General features: G+C 43.7%; 2 protein-coding genes across 11 annotated transcripts in view; both read left to right on the top strand.

Annotated features, from left to right (window-relative positions):
- Window positions 1–20,440, top strand: part of DYM (dymeclin) — a 432,971-nt gene that overhangs the window by 151,403 nt on the left and 261,128 nt on the right. For 8 of the 9 annotated variants that reach the window (XM_068664795.1, XM_068664794.1, XM_068664798.1 and 5 more), the window contains 2 exons: window positions 2,828–2,953; window positions 3,230–7,198. The exons of the other annotated variant lie outside the window; for it this stretch is intronic. In XM_068664795.1, the coding sequence (XP_068520896.1) occupies window positions 2,828–2,953; window positions 3,230–3,378 (275 nt within the window). In that variant the 3' untranslated portion in view covers window positions 3,379–7,198. Of the gene's footprint in view, window positions 1–2,827; window positions 2,954–3,229; window positions 7,199–20,440 lie in introns of those variants that run through there. 9 annotated transcript variants of the gene reach the window in all.
- Window positions 14,574–18,420, top strand: LOC137846731 (large ribosomal subunit protein eL37-like). Of its 2 annotated transcripts, none has more exons than XM_068664855.1 (4): window positions 14,574–14,721; window positions 15,399–15,534; window positions 15,832–15,916; window positions 17,278–18,420. In XM_068664855.1, exons 1-4 carry the CDS (start codon window positions 14,719–14,721, stop codon window positions 17,348–17,350), a joined length of 297 nt encoding a protein of 98 aa, XP_068520956.1. In that variant the 5' UTR covers window positions 14,574–14,718; the 3' UTR covers window positions 17,351–18,420. The 2 variants fall into 2 exon arrangements, with proteins under 2 accessions (XP_068520956.1, XP_068520955.1); XM_068664854.1 differs by having other exon boundaries at window positions 14,621–14,727.

The following is a 20,440-nucleotide window of genomic DNA, read 5'->3' as shown; positions in this document are numbered from 1 at the left end:
CAGAACTCATCTGTATCTCTGGAGTGACAGTGGGATCCCAACAATTAACTGTACTGGAAGCTGAAGTGAGTCTAACTGGGAATGAGTGGCAAAAGCATCCTAATGTGACTGGCCCAGAGGCTCCGTGCATCCTTGGCATAGACTACCTCAAGAGAGGGTACTTCAAGGATCCAAAAGGATACCGGTGGGCTTTTGGCATAGCTGCTTTGAGCACAGAGAAGATTAGGCAGCTGTCTACCCTGCCGGGCCTTTCAGAAGACCCTTCTGTTGTAGGATTGCTGAAGCTTGAAGAACAGCAGGTACCAATTGCTACCACAATGGTGCACCGACGGCAATATCGCACCAACCAAGACTCCCTGATTCCCACCCACGAGTTGGTTCACCGGCTGGAGAGTTGAGGAGTGATCAGCAAGACTCGCTCACCCTTTAATAGTCTTATATGGCCAGTGCGGAAGTCTAATGGCCAGTGGAGGGTAATGGTGGACTATCGGGGCCTGAATGAAGTCACATCACCATTGAGTGCTGCAGTGCCGGACATGCTGGAACTTCAGTACGAACTAGAGTCAAAGGCAGCCAAGTGGTACGCCACAATTGATATTGCTAATGCATTTTTCTCCATCCCTTTGGCAGCAGCATGCAGGCCGCAGTTTGCTTTCACTTGGAGGGGCATCCAATACACCTGGAATTGGCTGCCCCAGGGGTGGAAACACAGCCCTATCATTTGCCATGGACTGATCCAGTCTGCACTGGAGCAAGGGGGAGCTCCTGAGCACCTGCAGTACATTGATGACATCCTCGTGTGGGGCAACGCAGCAGAAGAAGTTTTTGAGAAAGGGAAGAAAATAATTCAAATTCTCCTGAAAGCTGGTTTTGCCATTAAACAGAGTAAGGTCGAGGGGCCTGCACAGGAAATCCAGTTCTTGGGGGTAAAATGGCAGGATGGGCGTCGCCATATTCTGATGGATGTGATCAATAAAATAACAGTAATGTCTCCGCCAACTAGCAACAAAGAAACGTAAGCTTTCCTAGGCCTCGTGGGATTCTGGAGAATGCATGTTCCAGGCTAGAGTCAGCTTGTGAGTCCTCTATATCGAGTGACTCGAAAGAGAAACTATTTCGAGTGGGGCCCCGAGCAACAACAGGCCTTTGAAAAAATCAAACAAGAAATAGCTCGTGCAGTAGCCCTTGGGCCTGTCCGTACCGGACCAGCTGTGCAAAACATGCTTTACACTGCAGCTGGGGAGCATGGCCTCACCTGGAGCCTCTGGCAGAAAACCCCAGAAGAAACTCGAGGTCGACCTCTGGGTTTCTGGAGCCAGGGCTACCGAGGACCAGAAACCAAAGCTAATTACATCCCCCCACTGCAAATATAGTGGCAGAGTAACTCAGTACTATGACTAACACATTACTATTGTATACTATTGTATTACTATATTACAGAACTATGACTAACACATTACTGTTGATGTTATTTGTTTCTAAAATATGTTCCTTTTAATTATATTCTCCACAGGTATCCCCTCTGTTCAATATCTTGACTGTGCCAATGTTATTGTTTTCAAATAAATTTAAGCTTGATCAAACTTACTGCACCCTCAGTAAGTTTGCAGGTGACACCAAGTTAGGTGTGTGTGTCGATCTGCTCGAGGGTAGGAAGGCTCTGCAGGAGGATCTGGATAGGCTGGACCGATGGGCTGAGGCCAACTGTATGAAGTTCAACAAGGCCAAGTGCCGGGTCCTGCACCTGGGGTACAGCAACCCCAAGCAGAGCTACAAGCTGGGAGATGAGTGGTAGGAAAGCTGCCATGCAGAGAAGGACCTGGGAGTATTGGTGGATAGTCGGCTGAATATGAGCCAGCAGTGTGCTCAGGTGGCCAAGAAGGCCAACAGCATCCTGGCTTGTATAAGAAGCAGCGTGGCCAGCAGGTCTAGGGAAGTGATTGTCCCCCTGTACTCGGCTCTGGTGAGGCCACACCTGGAGTACTGTGTTCGGTTTTGGGTCCCTCGCTACAAGAAGGACATGGAGGTACTCGAGCGAGTCCAGAGAAGGGCGACGAAGCTGGTGAAGGGGTCTGGAGAACAAGTCTTATGAGGAGCGGCTGAGGGAGCTGGGTTTGTTCAGCCTGGAGAAGAGGAGGCTTAGGGGCGACCTTATTGCTCTCTACAGGTACCTTAAAGGAGGCTGTAGTGAGGTGGGGGTTGGTCTATTTTCCCACGTGCCTGGTGATAGGACGAGGGAGAATGGGCTAAAGTTGTGCCAGGGGTGTTTTAGGTTGGATATTAGGAAGAACTTCTTTACTGAGACGATTGTGAGACATTGGAATGGGCTTCCCAGGGAAGTGGTGGAGTCACCATCCCTGGAGGTCTTTAAAAGACGTTTAGATGTAGAGCTTAGTGATATGGTTTATTGGAGGACTTGTTAGTGTTAGGTCAGAGGTTGGACTCGATGATCTTGAGGTCTCTTCCAACCTAGACAATTCTGTGATTCTGTGATATGATTTTTAGTTTTGTGTGTACATGGAACTTCTAGAGCACTTTCCAAGTGTTTACACGTATGTCTGCGTATACAGGAGATAACAGGTAGGTATCTTGTATTTTTTAGATGATAGAACAGTAAGGAAAATATGATTGTCTTCTGTAGAGCTAAAAAGGAAATTAGTAGAATACCTGTTCTATATAGTACTTTAGATAATATAAAACCCTGAAGTTTATTAAGGATTAATTTCCCTCTACTAAATATATGTTTGCTACTGAATAGCTAGTGAAGTCAAGAAAAGGAGAAAAACAGAACACCAAAACCCTTTATTTCTTTTGCTTGCTTTAACAGTTATTACTCAACCAAGTCCATCGGTTTCCCAGAGTAGTAATTCACAGAGTGAAGAGAGAGCTTCTGAACTTCCCAAACCAAAGAAGAACAGATGTTTCATGTGCAGAAAGAAGGTTGGTCTTACAGGTATGAGAGCACTTTGTCAATGTTGAACAGAGCTATATGATTAGTTGCCTCTTACTAGATTGTTTGTTGAAATATCTTCAGACATTAAACTTGCTTGCTGCTTCAAAATCCATAACGTTAGACTACTTAATAGAGCTGATAATTTGGAAATACTCATTTTGCTTACTCTTAGATGCATGTATCCCCCTTTGCATTAACTAAGCCCTTAATTTACAGCTTGCTTAAAATCTGAAGCTTCCTAGTGATTTTTTTTTTCTTTTCCTTTTCTTTGTACAGGATTTGACTGCCGATGTGGAAACTTATTTTGTGGACTTCACCGTTATTCTGACAAGCATAACTGCCCATATGATTACAAAGCAGAAGCTGCAGCAAAAATCAGGAAAGAGAACCCAGTTGTGGTGGCTGAAAAAATCCAGAGAATATAAACTAACCTATTTATGAAAAGACTGTTTAATTTTAATATATCCTAGGAAAACATTAAAGAGCAGATGCATGGCCATTTTCCTTTGTTCTACTAACTCTTACTTTTAGTCTTGTCTGTCTTAATAATATTTCAGAATATTTAGGTGTTTGTTACAGGGAGAATTGGATAGATAAAGCCCTTGGAAATATTTATGCCCTCCTCAGAGTATAATTGGATGATCAGAATTGGCACAGAAATAGACATGCACAGAGGATATGTGCCAAACAGATGTCTACTATGTGCATGCTTGCAGCAGATCTGCCTTTTAAGATGTTTGAGATGTATAGCACTAGCCAAAGGTTATGTGCCTGTTTGAGAGAAGGGTTAGAAAGGTTGGCAGTCTACTTCTATCACTGAAGATCATAGAAACACAAGGTTGGAAAGGACCTACAAGATCATCTACTCCAACTGTCCTCCTATCACCAATACTACCCACTAAGCTACTAAATCATATCTCTTAGCACCTCATCCAGGTGCTTCTTGAACACTGTGAGGGACAGTGACTCCACCACCTCCCTGGGCAGGCTGTTCCAGTGCCTGACCACTCTGAGAGAAAAAGTTTTTCCTGATATCTAATCTAAATCTTCCCTGGCACAACTTGTGGCCATTTCTTCAAGTCCTATCATTAGTTATCTGGGAGAAGAGGCTGACCCCCTCCTCATCACAACCTCCCTTCAGGAAGTTGTAGAGTGCAATGAGGTCTCCCCTGGGTCTCTTTGCCAGACTAAACAATCCCAGCTTCCTCAGCCGCTCCTCGTAAGACTTGTGCTCCAGACCCCTCACCAGTTTTGTTGCCTTTCTCTGGACATGTTCTAGGGCCTCAATGTCCTTTTTGTAGTGAGGGGCCCAAAACTGAACACTACTTGAGGTGCAGCCTCACCAGAGTTGAGTACAGGGGGATGATCACCTGCCTGCTCCTGCTGGCTATGCTATTTCTAATACAGGCCAGGATGCCATTGGCCTTCTTTTGGCCATCTGGGCACACTGCCGGCTCATGTTCAGCCGAGCATCGATCAAAACTCCAAGGTCCTTTTCCACTGCACAGCTTTCAAGCCACTCTGCCCTAAGCCTGTAGCATTGCATGGGGGTATTGTGGTCAAAGTGCAGGACCTGGCACTTGGCCTTGTTGAACCTCAGCCCAGCAATCCAGCCTATCCAGATCCCTCTGAAGGGCCACCCTACCCTCAGGCAGATCGACACTACCTCTCAACTTGGTGTCATCTGCAAGCTTACTGAGGGTGCACTCAATCCCCTCATCTAGGTCATCAATAAAGATATTAAACAACATAGGCCCCAGTACCGCCCCCTGGGGGAAACCACTTGTAATGGGATGCCAGCTGGACTTAACTCCATTAACCGCTATGTGCTGGGCACGGCCCTCCAGCCAGTTCTTTACCCAGAGAAGAGTATACCTCTCCAGGCCACGGGCAGCCAGTTTCACCAGGAGAATACTGTGGGAGATGGTGTCAAAGGCCTTGCTGAAGTCTAGATAGACTACATCAACAGCCTTTCCCTCATCTACCAGTCTGGTCACATGATCATAAAAGGAGATGAGGTTGGACAAGCATGACCTGCCTTTCGTGAACCTGTGCTGGTTGGGCCTGATCCCCTTGATGCCACACGTGCCATGTGATCTCACCCAAGATGATTTGCTCCATAATTTTCTCTGGAACCAAGGTCAGACCAACAGGCCTGTAGTTCCCCAGACCTTCTTTACGGCCCTTCTTGTGGATGGGAGTCACATCGGAAAGCCTCTAATCCTCTGGGACCTCTCCAGATAACCAGGAATGCTGAGATGGCAGAAAGCGGCTTGGCAATCACCTCTGCCAGATCTCTCAGCATCCTAGGGTGGAGCCTGTCTGGTCCCATGGACTTGTGACATTCTAGATGGAGGAGCAGGTCTCTGTCTCTTCCTGAATCACAGGGGACTTCCAGGTCAGAGTATAAAGTACCCTGAGGATAACCAATCCGACTATTAAAGACAAATGTAAAGAAGGCGTTGAGAACCTCAGCCTTTTCCTTATCCTCGGTGATCATATTCCCTGATGCATCAAGGATGGAAATTCTCCTTGGTTCTTCTCTTACTGTTAATATATTTATAAAAGGATTTCTTGTTCTCTTTTACTGCAGTGGCCAATTTGAGTTCAAGCTGGGCTTTTGCCTTTCTAAATTCCTCCCTGCATATCTTAGCAACTTCTTTGTAATCTCCCCAAGTAGCCTGTCCCTTCTTCCAGAGGATATAGACTCTCTTTTTCTTCCGGAGTCTCAACAAAAGTTCCTGGTTCATCCACACTGGTCTTCTTCCCCTCTGGCTCACCTTACAGGACTCAGGAACAGCCTGTTCCTATGCCTTTAAGATTTCCATCTTGAGGAGTGTCCAGGCTTCCTGGACCCCTTTGCCCTGAAGTAGTGACTCCCAAGGGACCCCTGCAACAAGTGTCCTGAACAGGTCAAAGTCCACCCTCCGGAAGTTCAAGATAGCAGTTTTGCTAGTTACCCTTCTGACATCACCAAGAATAGAGAACTCTACAATTTCATGGTCACTCTGCCCAAGACAGTCCCCAACTTTCATATCTCCCACCAGTCCTTCTCTGTTAGTGAAGAGCAGGTCTAGCGGGGCACCTCCCCGGTAGGCTCTTGTACCAGCTGTGTCAGGAAGCTATCTTCCACATACTCTAGAAACCTCCTGGACTGCTTCCTCTGCTAAGGAAAAGATCTCATTCTAATTTTAATTTCCATACTCCGTTATTTTCCAGCAGAACGTAAGCCATGTGGGTCTGTCTGCCTTTCAAGTAAGATGAGTGTTGGTGCTGTATTTAAGAAAAAGTCATTTAACAATTAATGGGGAAAATGGAAAAAAATAGATATGTATGAGAAGAAAACCATTTTGGAACAGATTATGTTAACCTAATTTCAGGATTCTAAAGTTTCCAGAGGAAATGTCCTGTTAAAAACTTAAGAACTGGCCTGCAACAGTTCTCTGCTTTTCCTTTCAAGGCTAAAAATGTTGTGTAGCACAATATTGTAAAATTGGCTTACCAAAAAGAAAAGCTGTGTGTTTTTTAGACATACCATAACAGCTCTATCAAGTGACATATGCGTAAGTTGCAGAAGTATTTGAACAGTTTATTATTCATGAATTACTTGAATTCAATATGTTCTGGGTTAAAAAGAATATTAGGAGCTTTAAATATATATATATTATTAATGTAATAATTGCACATGCAACAATTGTTGGGTATAGAAAACCATATCCAACATGGCTGCTGTAGACTTAAGTGGGAGCTGGAACCACTCTTGGAGGGCTGCTTTATCATTTTAAATTATATTTGAGTGTAGGACTAATGTTCTTGGGTGTATTGCATGGGCTATATTATCTACAGCTCTGTACAATAACTAGAAAAGGCAGTATAGTGCATTGATGCTTGTCTGGTAATATCACTTCTGTGTTATAATGTGAGTTTTTTTGTGTTGTATGGAACTTGTGTTTTTTATAAACAAGTATAGTTTAGACTAGTGTTGTGGTAATATCTGTTCTCATCTGTAAATAGTTGTGTATGCACACAAAAATATACTTCTGACTTCTATTGCAGTGTTTACTCTTAGCTTTTAGTTCAATATTAAAAGCATCAGGCTCTTACTTTAACTTTGTTCTTCCAATTTAGTTATTAGATATGCAAACGTACAGATAACTCATGTTTATATATTGCACATAATCGTGCTACCCAGCATCTGTGATCTGTTGTATTATGTAAATAATAAAAATTATGTACAGAAGGAAATACTTCTTTTTGTGATAGTTCATTGGTTTTAGTTATTGTAACCTGAAAGTGGCCCTGTGGATATTAGGGTACAAAGCTAGTACTACTAGTACTAGGTTTGTATGTCTCTTTAAAACCTAAGAGCACATTGAAACTGGATATTTGAGGAAACTGTAATAAATGGCTCAGTCGTCAAAATAGGACTATAATCAAAGTTTACAATTTATTAAAGGAATAGAGGTAAGCAAACAGTGCTGGGTGCACCGGGAGTCTCTGCTCCACCAAGACGCACACCAGTTACATCAAGCAGCTGATTTTTATGCTCCTAGGCTAATACATATTCATTACTACTTCTAAAAAAACAGGGTTATTATAATTAGTTTCCGGAATCCAAACCCTCCTACTGGAGCATGCGTATCAGTCTCCAGTGGTCCCTCTGGGGGTCTCTCATGCTGAAGGCTCATAGTCTTCCTCCCCCTTGTCCTTCTCCTTTGTCCAACTTGGCTGTATGTCAGAGACTTGTGCAGCGTCCCCTGCAAGCTTTGTCTTTTAGTTGTTCTTCAGCTTACCCCTTCTGCTTAATCTTCTGGCCAGATATCAGAGACTTTCATAGTGTCCCATGCAATAGTCATAATAGTTAGCAGTTATTCTGAACCTCCCCTAGATATCAGAGACTTCAAGGAAAAGCCTACAAATACATTTCCCTTCAAGCTCTCTATTGACACGAATTGCTAAAACATTCCTTTGCAAGATACAAGAACTATATACATTAACCACTCTGTTTTTCTTAGACTTGTGTTTATACAAGGGTATGTAAGACAGAAGGTCACATTCATCATACCATGCGGCCCTAGCATTGTTCCATATTGACACAAATTAGATGAATCACATTTCACAATCCCCCATCTCCTTTTTCATGGTATTGATTCGTGTTTTCCTTTCCAATCGAGTCAATACTTGCCAAATTGATACCAATTTTTGATCTTTGTTTGTTTTTATTATCATCAGGGAATGGGTTTTCTCTTTCCCTGGTTCTGGGTCAACAGGTACCGCAGATATTTCCATTCCTTGTATAACCGAGTGTATTAGTCTGGTAATACAGGGTATTAAACATGGAATTATTAACAATCCTCCACATATCCCCAATACAACCATCCTTCTTTTAGCAAACCAATCACCGCCTATAAAGCCCCCTCCCATAATCCTCTTAGATCGATTCCATTCCAAGTCTGAACTGGGACATGTGCAATTTTCTTCATTTCTTTTACAAGTTAATTTACAGCTTTTCTTTCTACCGTGGTTTAACCCAGCTGGCAGCTAAACACCACACGGCCATTCACTCACCTCCCCCCCCGCTCTGGGATGGGAGAGAAATGGGAAAGTGAAGCCTATGAGTTGAGATAAAGACAAGAAAATAATGACAATAATAATAATGACAATAATGATGATAATAGTACTACTAGTAATGTGTACGAAACAAGTGATTCACAATGCAATTGCTCACCACACGCTAACCGATGCCCAGCCTAACCCCAAGTAGTCCAGCCCTCCTCCCAGCTCTTGCTGCACCCCCAGCCTGCCCACTGGCAGGACAGAGTGAGAAGCTGAAATGTCCTTGTTATTAACACTCTTCTTATCCTAATCCAAAACATAGCACCCTACCAGCTACTAGGAGGAAAATTAACTCTATCCTAACTGAAATCAGGACATCCACCTACTCCACTGTGGCCTCCTCCACAGGCCTCAGCATGGAAATCTGCTCCAATGTGGTAAACCATGGGCTGCAGGGAGACAACCTGCTCCATCCTGGTCCTCTCCAGAGGCCTCAGGGGAACTTCTGCTAAGGTGCCTGGAGCACCTCCTCCCCCTCCTTCTTCATCGACCTTGGTGTCTGCAGGATTGTGTCTTTGTATTTTTTCACTCCTCTCTTCCAGCTGCTGTTGCACAGTTTTTTTCCTTTCTTAAATATGCTCTCATAGAGGCGTAATCAGTGTCACTTATTAGCTCAGCTCTGGACAGCAGCGGGTCCCTTTTGGAACCAGCTTTTTTCTAACATGAGGCAGCTTCTGGACTCTTTCACAGAGGCCACCCCTGCAGCCCCACCAGCTAACAAAAGCTTGCCTCATAAGCAAGCCACATAACCTTGCCAAATAAACATGGCATGAGAGGTTGCTGAAGAAGGGAGTCTTATGTTGGCGGGACAGCCCTGTTTTGGCAGCAGAACAGAATCTTGAGGGCCATGGTGCCCAGAAACCTTTTGCTTCATTATGTGTAAAATGAATATTAGAGTTCACACCCCTGAATATGATAATGAGCTTAAAGAAGTACTTGCTCAACATATACAACTATAGTATGCAACTCTTCACCCAAATCATGCTAAATGTCACCCCAGGGAGGGAATAGATAAGGTTAAGATATAAAAGAGTATTATTAGTTAGTAAGCTTTGTGCCTATACCCTTTGGTGGGAGATACCCGGGACAGCATTTTGATAACACTATTATCATATATTAGTGCTATTGCAGTAGGTGTATATATCAATGGCAATCAGAATCTGTTACATGTGTCTCCTTATTAAATACGTTCGTGTGAAACTCTCTCAGTGAAAGCTCCTAACAGGGCTCTGAAACTGGCAAACACTGGATTCTGCAGTGTCCTTTAATGCAAAAGACAGGCCATTGGATCCACACAGTCCAGTAAATCCAGTTGTCCCTTTCCTCTGCCTGGCCAGAGGCAGGGCCCCTCTAGTCCTAATTGGAGTATCTATCACTTAATTCCTGCAAATGTGAAGTAGAGGTCCCTTCATCAGGGTTATGAGGAACATCAACCCTTCTACTCCCTCTGAGGGACTGTCCAACAGAAACCAGAGCAGTAATTTTCCTAGGAGACCCCTTTTTTGCTGCTGTATTTCCTTCCAGTTCACATACCAGAGCACCTAGGGTCGATGTAGGTTTGCCATCCCATTTCCTCATGTCTTCTCTGTGATCATAGATTCATAGAATCATAGAATCATTAAGGTTGGAAAAAACCTCCAAGATCATCTGGTCCAAACATCCCCCTACCACCAATGTCACCCACTAAACCATGTCCCTAAGCACCAAGTCCAACCTTTCCTTAAATGCTCCCAGGGACGGTGAGTCCACCACCTCCCTGGGCAGGTTGTCCCAGTGCCTCACTACTCTTTCTGAGAAGAAATGTCTCTTAATTTCCAACCTAAACCTCCCCTGGCGCAACTTGAGGCCATTCCCTCTAGTCCTATTGCCAGTTATCTGCAAGAAGAGGCTGACCCCCAGCTCCCCACAACTCCCTTTCAGGTAGCTGTAGGGAGCAATAAGGTCTCCCCTGAGCCTTCACTTCTCCAGACTAAACAACCCCAGGTCCCTCAGCCGCTCCTCATAGGACTTGTGTTCCAGACCCTTCACCAGCTTCGTAGCCCTTCTCTGGACACTTTCCAGGGCCTCGATGTTCTTGCAGTGCGGGGCCCAAAACTGAACACAGTACTCGAGGTATGGCCTCACTAGAGATGAGTATGGGGGGATGATCACCTCCCTGGTCCTGCTGGCTACACTGTTCCTGATACAAGCCAAGATGCCGTTGGCCTTCTTTTGGCCACCTGGGCACACTGCCAGCTCATGTTCAGGCAAGCATCAACCAAGACCCCCGGATCCTTTTCCTCTGCACAGCTTTCCAGCCACTCTGCCCCAGGCCTGTAGCGCTGCATGGGGTTGTTGTGGCCAAAGTGCAGTACCCGGCACTTAGCCATGCTTAACCTCATCCCATTGGCCTCTGCCCATCAACCCAACCTGTTTGGGTCCCTCTGCAGGGCCTTCCCGCCCTCCAGCAGATCGACACTTCCCCCCAACTTTGTGTCGTATGCAAACTTACTGACGGTGCACTCAATTCCCTCATCCAAATAATCAATAAAGATATTAAAGAGGATGGGCCCCAACACCAACCCCTGGGGAACACTACTCCTGACCGGTCACCAGCTGGATTTCATTCTGTTCAGCACTACTCTGGGCCCAGCCGTCCAGCCAGTTTTTAACCCAGCAAAAAGTATACTTGTCCAAGACATGGGATGCATAAAACCATAGGATGCCACGTGCTGTGTGTCCCAGGTACTCTCTCCCTCGAGCAGGAAAATGCTGACTCAGTAGCTGATATATTGCTCCATCTGGGTAAGGAGGAAGATATATGTTCTTCAAGGTGATGGACCTGTTGGGACAATTTCTCCACAGCCGAGATGCAGGCCCATAGTGGGACAGAGACGTTTTCATCATATTGCTGGAGTTGGCTGGACACAAAACTGTTGGCCGCAACCTCTCTGTGGTGTAAATGCCTGAAGTAACTAGGAAAATAAAACTAACATTCACGCTTTTAAGAAAAATGTACAGCATTGAAGAGGCTTTCAGGGTAGGGCATAACTGCATTACCTGAGCGTTCCCTAGGCTCCCAACCTTAGAGGCTATCGCGCTGGGGAAACTTGGTGTGCTAGCTCTAAGGAACACCACGGAGCGTGGAGTGGAGTGGAGACACCACGGCTAGGCTCTGTAATCAGGTGGGGCCTCGATTGTTCTTGTGCACAAAGCTGCACTTTTTGCCACCCTAAGCCAAAGACCTGTCATGTTTTGACAAATGCTGTACCCTAGTGTACTTTTTGCTCATTATAATATCATTATAATACCAAAACACACCTCCATCCCAAAAGCTACCCGCCTCCAAGGTGTGACCACCCCTCACTGAGCATGCGCTCTGAATTTCTCGGCGCCTATTACTTTAAACGGAGACGGGAAAACTTTACACCAATCATAACTAAGATATGCTTGACTAGAGCCACTCAAGCTCCACCTAAAAGATAGAAAATAATATAAATTGGCCCAAGAGAGAGGGGATGTTAGGGAAGATACCATTGTCAGGGGAGATACCATCCCGAGGACATACAACATCCTTAGGACCTCCTGACTCCTGGGATCAGTCGACGGGCTGAGCCTCTCTTCCCCCCCCCATTGGGACGCCTTTGGGTGAGATCTGAATACTTGCTTATAAATCTCTATAGAGTCTTTGATCCTTTTAATGCGTTTATTTCTAGGCTGCGCACCTGTAACACCTATAACATCTGTAACACTTGTAACACTTGTAACATCTGTAACATCTGTAACACCTACAACACCTACAACACCTGTGTATTTCATGCATACTAGCTTGCTTTTGCAGATAGTCACTATCACCGGCAATCCAAAAGAACCTGATTATCTGTTGCTGTAATAAACCATACTTGATTGCATTGTGATAGCTCTCATTAATGCAACTAGGGTGAGGGTGGTTATCCGTGATAGTTCAGTGTTCTGAATCTAACCAGACCCCCAGACAGTTAATGCATTTTTGGTGAATGTCTGAACGGACCCCCAGGTGGTTAATACGTTTTTGGTGAATGTCTGAGCGGACCCCCAGGCGGTTATTACGTTTTTGGTGAATGTCCGAATGGACCCCCAGACCGTTAATGCGTTTTTGGTGAATGTCTGACTGGACCCCCAGGCGGTTAATGTGTTTTTGGTGAATGTCCGACTGGTTCAGTACTCTGAATCCAACCGGGCCCGTAACGGTTAATCAGCTACACCCCTTTAACGCGACACTCTCCAATTCATCGCTGCCAGCATGCTGGCATGTGATGATGGTACGCTCTGTACAAACTTCCGCCACATGAATTGCATACACTGGACTTCATGGTGATCTTTGGTGTATGGTCATTGTCTAAATCACTATAAACCATCTCCAGCATGGCTAATTCCCTCAGGTGCTAGAGAACTTTCTCCATGATGGTCCATTTGCCTAGTTGATAAACACCATCTTCCTTGAAGGGATACCTTTCCTTCACACCTGCCAGGAGTTGCCTCCAGAGGCTGAGAACCTTTGCCTCTCTCCTTCTCTCTCTATCAGTGACCCTTTCTCTAGAGAGGGATCCCAGCTGCTTGGCCCTCTGGTTTAGCCACAGTGTTTGTTATCTGGTCATCAATGCAGAGACCTCCTCCTCCCCTTGAGGGTGCTGGGTAGTGCTAACTACCCTTTGATAGGCGCAAGCCAGACCCCAGCACAGTGCTGCAAGCTGGAGTTCACTGGCATTACCAGGGTCAGGGCATACTTCTTTCAAATATTCTATCAAAAAAACTCATGGGTTGAGATAAAGATAATTTAATTAAAGGGAAAAGGAAGAGGAAAAACAAACAAACAAACAAACAAAAAACAAACAAAACAACAACAAGCAAAGGCCACACAGAAGCACAGAGAGAGAGAGAGAGAGAAAATTATTCTCTACTTCCCATAAACGAGTGATGTTTGGCCCCTTCCCCAGGGGCCAGAGGAAGCAGGGCCTTAACATGCATAGCAGTTACTTGGGAGGAGTGACCTCTTTGTAACAATAGCCCCCCCCCCCCCCCCCCCAACCACTCCTTCTCCTTTCCCACTTTTTATTGCTGAGTATGACATATGGCATGGAATATTCCTTTGGTTGGTTTAGGTCAGCTGCCCTGGTGATGTCCCCTCCCCACCTCTTCCCAACCCTCAGACCCCACTGACTCTGGAGGGGTTTGGAGGGTGTCTTAATGCTTTACTAGCATTGCTCAGCAATACACAACACACTGCTATTGATTAAGGAGACATTGGGGAGGCAAGGACAATATTAAGGAGGTATTGGGGAGGCATTGGGGAGGCAAGGACAATCCCCAGACAAGGACTGTATATCTCAAAACAAGACACTGGAACTCATGATAAGGAAGCGGCAGACGGACAGAGAAACAAATGTAAGGACTATAAATCTCAAAACTGGACAAATGGAAGAATTAGCAACAACCAGCTCTCGCAATTAAGAAACATGCCAACTCAGCAGATTCCTGGCCAAAGGTGAAAAGTACACTGTGAGGAAGACTCGGGGTCTTCCTCCCAAAGACCCCTGCCCACGTCCCAAAGACCCCTGCCCACAATTCTTGGGAGGCTCTATGCAGGCGCAAGGTGCCAAAAGGCTAATTAGCATGAGAAGCGAGGGAAGGCGGGGATAGGTAATGCATATGTATAGGTGCTTGTAGAATATTGATAGACTGATTGTATAAATTCAAGACTGCTTTCCGCTTTGGGTATGCACGATAGGTGGAGAGATCCCCCGTGCATCCAGCACTGCAATAAAGAATATACCACTTAAAGGAATTTCGGCTTCAATCTTTGAATCACTATGACACCAGTGCTGTTCTAGCTACAAGCGCAGAGCACAAGACTATATAGGCCACTACAGGGAAAGTTAACTCCATCCCCATCGGACCCAGTAGATGATATCACTGGAAGCACCTATCCTTTTGGGAGGCCGGCCTGGTGGCAGGAAAGAGTCACCATACGGAGGAGACCTCTGACACAACCTAGGGCGAAGCCAGGCCCACAGACAGCATTCGTGCCCCACCGCCTGGCCCTAGCCGTTCACCCGGAAGTGCTTGTGCACTATAGCCCATAGCGGAAGCGGGGCGGAGCTCAGCCTTTTTGGTGCTGGTGGCCAGGGAAGATGGTGAGTGTAGGTTTGGGGGGGGGATATCGGTCGACATCTGTCGTTGTGTTGGCCTCTGCGGGTCTTGTCTAGGGCCTCGGTGGGGAGGGCGGGGCGTGGGCGCGTCGTGTTCTGTTACGACTGGGTTCGGTGGTGGGCTAACGCTGCAGGGGGGCCGCTGTAGGGCCGGGCCCGAGGGCCGGGCCCGGTGCTGCTTCTGTTTCAGAGAGAGAAAACGGTGCTGCTTGTCCCAGGCGGGGAGGATGTATGGGGGTGTAAGGCCGCGGTGTCGGCCGAGCTCCTCAGGTGCCTCCTCTCTGTTGTGGGCTTGGTCGGGTCGGTTTTTTCTAGGGCTGAGGGTATGCAAGTATTGTAGTAAAAGACGTTTCAGTTGCCCTGGTCTTCTGTAACAAGTGTGTGGCAGACCTGACTGAAATAAATGTATTTCTTCATGAAAAATAAGTTTAGTATGTACTAGTGATGAATTTAAGGGAAATGAGAAGTGCCTTAGAGATAATCCATTGGTGGTTTTGTTTAGTTCAGCACTGGGCAGGGAATAGGGCAGGAACAGCCAAGAGAGTTGTAAGGAATTGATTTCTAAAAATGGAGACCTACAAGTAAAACTGAGTTGCTGTTTTAGAATTTGGCATGCCTCTGACATTATTATTGGAGTTAGACAGTTTATACTTGCTTTTCAGACAAAGGGTACATCATCATTTGGTAAGCGACGAAATAAGACACATACCTTGTGTCGTCGATGTGGGTCCAAGGCATACCATTTGCAGAAATCTACCTGTGGGAAATGTGGTTACCCTGCCAAGCGTAAGAGAAAGTGTAAGTAAGGAACTCTTAACTGAGTTGAGTTTAAAAACTTGTGTTTCTTTGTCTTCTTCCTTAGTTTGACTTTTTTCACACCAGGGAAGAATAACCTGCCATCTTAAAATGTTTGGAACTGTTTTTAATTTTCACACTGATTTAACTATGTGTCAGCAATATGTAGTATTACTGCAGAAATTGACTTGATTCATAATTCTTTTTTTTTTTTCTCTTGCCAGTTAATACTTGTGCTATTCAAATGTACTGTGCAACTAATTATTTTGTGCGGATGAGTAACAGAAACTTATGTTCTAGATAACTGGAGTGCTAAGGCTAAAAGGCGCAACACCACTGGTACTGGTCGCATGAGGCACCTGAAAAAGGTCTACCGTCGATTCAGGTGTGATCTTTTATCACAAAGTAGCGTATTGTGAAGTCTTGCATGGATTTCACCTAATTCTGAAATCCATCATTCAAAGTTAACATGTTTGTTTACTATGCTTAACGTAGTATGGTCTTTCTTTTAAAATATATCACAAAATAAAGGATGGCTTATAATTGCCAGCATATTTCTTTGAGGTTTAAAAAGCTTACCATTAGTAATACATAGGATGTATAAGAAGCTCTGATATTTCTGTTAAATGCAGATAGTGAAGAACACAGAGGGGATTGTAATAAAATAACCACATTTGAAAAGGTGTGGTGCCTTGTGTGGCATTGCCTCAATTTGTTAGTCAATTAAGTTGCTGGTTGCATTTAAGTGTGGGTTTTTATAAGAGATATCTCTTTAAATGCATTCTAATTCCCCCCAACCCTCTTTAGCCCATAAAAAAAGAAAGTTCAGAATTGAAATACTTCATTAGTACTTCATTAGTCAATGTTATTTGGGGACTTACCAGTAAGTAGGTAGCTATGACATCAGATTTTGTTAGAGGTTTCTAAAATGTATTATGATGCCTTGAGTTGTACTTATAAGGTACTGTGCTGTTATATTCGTTAAGAATTTCTTTGGCATATCCTCTTTGTTCTAAAACATAGCTGTGTAACTTTTGGCTCAATACATTAAAAAACTTGATGAAAAATACCAAGTAATTCAAGAGTCTTTTCTGAAGAACGTAGATTGTGTTTAATAGTGAAAAGTAGTTGTCTTCTAAAGTCCTGGAGCTAGGTATAGTTGAGGGATCCTTTTTATATGTCTTTTGATTAGCACAGTCTTTTCCAGCAGCAGCTAGAAGATACCTTATGTATAAACGCAACCTGTGTTCCACTAAGTTTGGCTGAAATAGAAATGTCATACCCAACAGTGAGCTTGGGACTGGCTCTTTTGTCATGCCTGTGTTAATTTTTGGTTGGAGGCATGGAGAACTGTAAGAAATCAACTTGCTCTTTTAGTACCAGCAAAGAAATCTCTTGTTGAGTTGTTTAGTAGGAACATAAAATATGGGGTGCCTTTAGTAGGTGTGCCATATCTGATTTAGTCTGTGTTTACTCAATTACTGAAATTTTCCCTATTTGAAGAAGTCCAAGTTACTTCAGCAGAAGACAGAGAGAAAAACATACTGCACCACTTATTCCAAACAGCTTGTCAATGATGTTTGGATATTTTTTAATAAGAAACAGGTGAACTTCATATTGATTTCAGTGCTGAGATAAGCTGGAAAAAAAGCTGGTGAACTTAATCTATAATAAAGTTGTGTGTGTGGGGGGGAGGAGCAGAAAAATCATTCTTTCAAAAAGTAGTAACTGTATTTCTACTTGTAGGAATGGATTTCATGAGGGAACCACACCAAAACCCAAGAGAGCAGCAGCTGTTGCAGCCTCCAATTCATCATAAAGACTCATCTATTTGTGAAAATACATGGTCTTATCCAGGAAATATCACATTTCATATATGTTTTTACTTCGGTGAAATACACGATTCCTGAATATATATACACACACACACTTACATATACAATTTCTTGATGGTATGCATTGAAGAATCATTACAAATAATTCTTTAATTGGCTCATCATTTGATAGCATCTCTACCTTGAAAAGGGCCATTATCTCTGTGCTGGACTTAAAAAGAGGCTTGTGTTACTCAAGAAATCATTTGCAAGAGAAATTGATTTTTGACACTGTGGGCTTGCATCCGAGTCTCACTGTATCTGTAAAGTGCTCAGAAAAAGGGCTCAGAACACCCTAGCATGGAGAATTTATCTCAAACATGAATTTCAATAATGGCCATAGTGCTGTTCTGAGATGCAATAGTTTAAGGGTGATGCCCAGTCTTAGTGTTTTGTGGCTCTGAAAGGCCTGTAAAAGTATAAAGTATTCCTTATTCAGTGGGTCATTGCTTGGGGGGGGTGGAGGTGTTGGGGATCTGCTGTACTTGAGACAGAAGTTACCCAAATGGTCTGGGATGGTCAGTATGGAAAGTTGAGGCACAAATAGAATCATTAAGGTTGGAAAAGACCTCCAAGATCACCTGGTCCACCCATCCCCCTACCACTGATATCACCCACTAAACCATGTCCAACCTTTCCTTAAACACCCCCAGGGATGGTGACTCCACCACTTTCCTGGGCAACCCATTCCAATGCCTGACTATTTCTGAGAAGAAATTTCTCTTAATTTCCAACCTGAAAATAAGTTGTAGTTGAGTTATGCTGGGCATAAACAAGTAAATGGTAGGTAGTAAGATACAGAAGTGAATAGGTCACTTGGTACATTTGAATTATGGATTGATAACTGATAAACTTTGCATAGTGTGTTGGGTCACTCAGCTGGCTTTCAAACTCTCAGCCTTTAAGAAGCTCATAATATAGAGGATGATGAACACTGGAAGGGTTTAGAGGATTTTCAGATGCCTTGAAGAGAAAAAAATTGTTTTTAAAAAACAAAAAATGATACCTGCTTTAAGCTTCTGAGGCTGTTCTTACAAATTCCTTTGGTTTCATCATGAATTTCCAGAAATAGTATATTGCTTTGTCAATACTGAAAGATCAGCAGTTAACAAATGTATTGGCTAATACAAATCACTAAAGAAATTTTCAGACAGGCTTGGAATTTGTGTGTACCTGACTGATTTCATGTTTTAAATGAAGTATAGGTAATGCTTTTGGATAATTCAGTGTATCTACTTAGTCTGTTTCTAAACAAAAGAAAACTTGTCTTGTTTTTACCTCAGCATGTAACAAGTATGCTAGACTCATTCTGCTTGCAATCAGTCAGCCTGAGAGATTAAGAATATAAGTATTGTATCTATTTTTTAATTTGAGATCTTAAACATTTTGCACATATTATGCATCTGTGTATTCCCAGGAGTACATCTGAAAATGTGCTTTTTTTGATGAGATGCTGGGAAATGCTTAAATGGAAGAGGAGAAGTAATCGTAAATGCACTTTTTTTTTTTTATTGCGTCCCCTCAAAGCATCTTAAAACAGGAGGTCAGCAAGGCAAGAAGGCCTTGCTGGGCAATCGTATAGCGAGTATTCTAACTGGGTAGAAATGAAAGCTTTTGTGTTAGATGTTCATTGTGTAATGTGAGATTTTTGTCTTCAGCAGCCTGTTACACTGACATTATGACGTGATATGCTCCAAAGGCAAGTGCTTAGCTATTTGCTGCTGTGACCTGTTAGTTTCTCAGCATGTGTTGTATTATGCTCCTGAAAAACAAGCATTTGTATAATACACAACATAGGTAATAGTGACTGAAATTTGCAATGACTTGCAGTAACTTTCCAAGCTTACAAACTTTTTTAGAGAGAATTTTACCTGCAGCAAGAATGAATTCCATGTCTGGGCAGTTTGATGGTGATTAATTATGGGTGTTGTATGGGTTGGGTCGAATTGACCACTGGGAAACTGCCAGAACCCCTCTGATGGGTTTGCCAAGTCCATACCACTGAGCCTAAGCTTAAACCAAAAGTGGACAAAGAACGTAATGACCTGTGGCATAGAGCTTTTGCATTGGAAGTACCACAGCAGTTAGTTATTGTATAGTAAGTATATCCACCACCAACCTTCACATTCTGGTACAATTGCTAAGCCAAAGCATTGATTCAGCAGAGAGAAGTCAGCCAATGGGAAATGGATTGATTCCAATTAGACCCATGCCTTCAGCCCCACAGCATAATATAATTAATTTTTAAAAAATACCCAAAAAAACTTGCATCCATGAGCAGGGCAGTGAGCCATCCTGCTTAGTGGGTGTTAGTTATACTATGTTTCTTTGATTAAACACTACGAACCTGTCATTACCATCCGAATAGGAACAAAGAAAATTTTTGTAGATTCCCTTATTGACACAGATGTCAGTAATTAGTTCTGAAACAGCAGAGGACTTGAATATAAAGCCCAGTCACTAAGGTAAAGTGTACAGGGATTGATGGAGTCATAAAGGAATGCCCTACAGCAAAAAGCACCTCTTTGGCTCCCAGGTGAAAAGAAATTGACCTGTGCTGTATTGATTGGTGCTGCTAATAGCAATGTTTTAGGGTTTGATTTGTTATATGGCAGAACATGGAAACTCCCTGATGGATCAGTCTGGAGTTTCACAAGACAAGGTGATGGGGAAATAGTGTGGTTTGAAGAGGATGAGCCCAATTCTATACATTTATTAGAGATGTCTATACCTCTTCCCCCATGCAAAATTACTAATGTAAGGCAGTACCCCTTGCCAGCAGCTGCACATTTGGATATTGACAGGGTGGTATCAGGCTTGGAAGAAAGAGGTATTATTACTCGCATGCATTCCCCTTACAATTCTGTCTTGCCAGTAAAAAAGCCAAATGGACAGCGGCAGCTTACGATTGATTATAGGTGATTGGATGTCAATACTGCACCTTTAACTGCCACTGTGCCAAATATTGCACAATTGGTAACCCAAATTCATAGAGTGGTTTGGGTTGGAAGGGATCATCTAATTCCAACCCTTCT

The sequence above is a fragment of the Anas acuta genome, chromosome W, assembly GCF_963932015.1.
Source record: "Anas acuta chromosome W, bAnaAcu1.1, whole genome shotgun sequence".
Classification (NCBI taxonomy): domain Eukaryota; kingdom Metazoa; phylum Chordata; class Aves; order Anseriformes; family Anatidae; genus Anas; species Anas acuta.
This window is presented reverse-complemented; position numbering and strand designations above follow the sequence as displayed.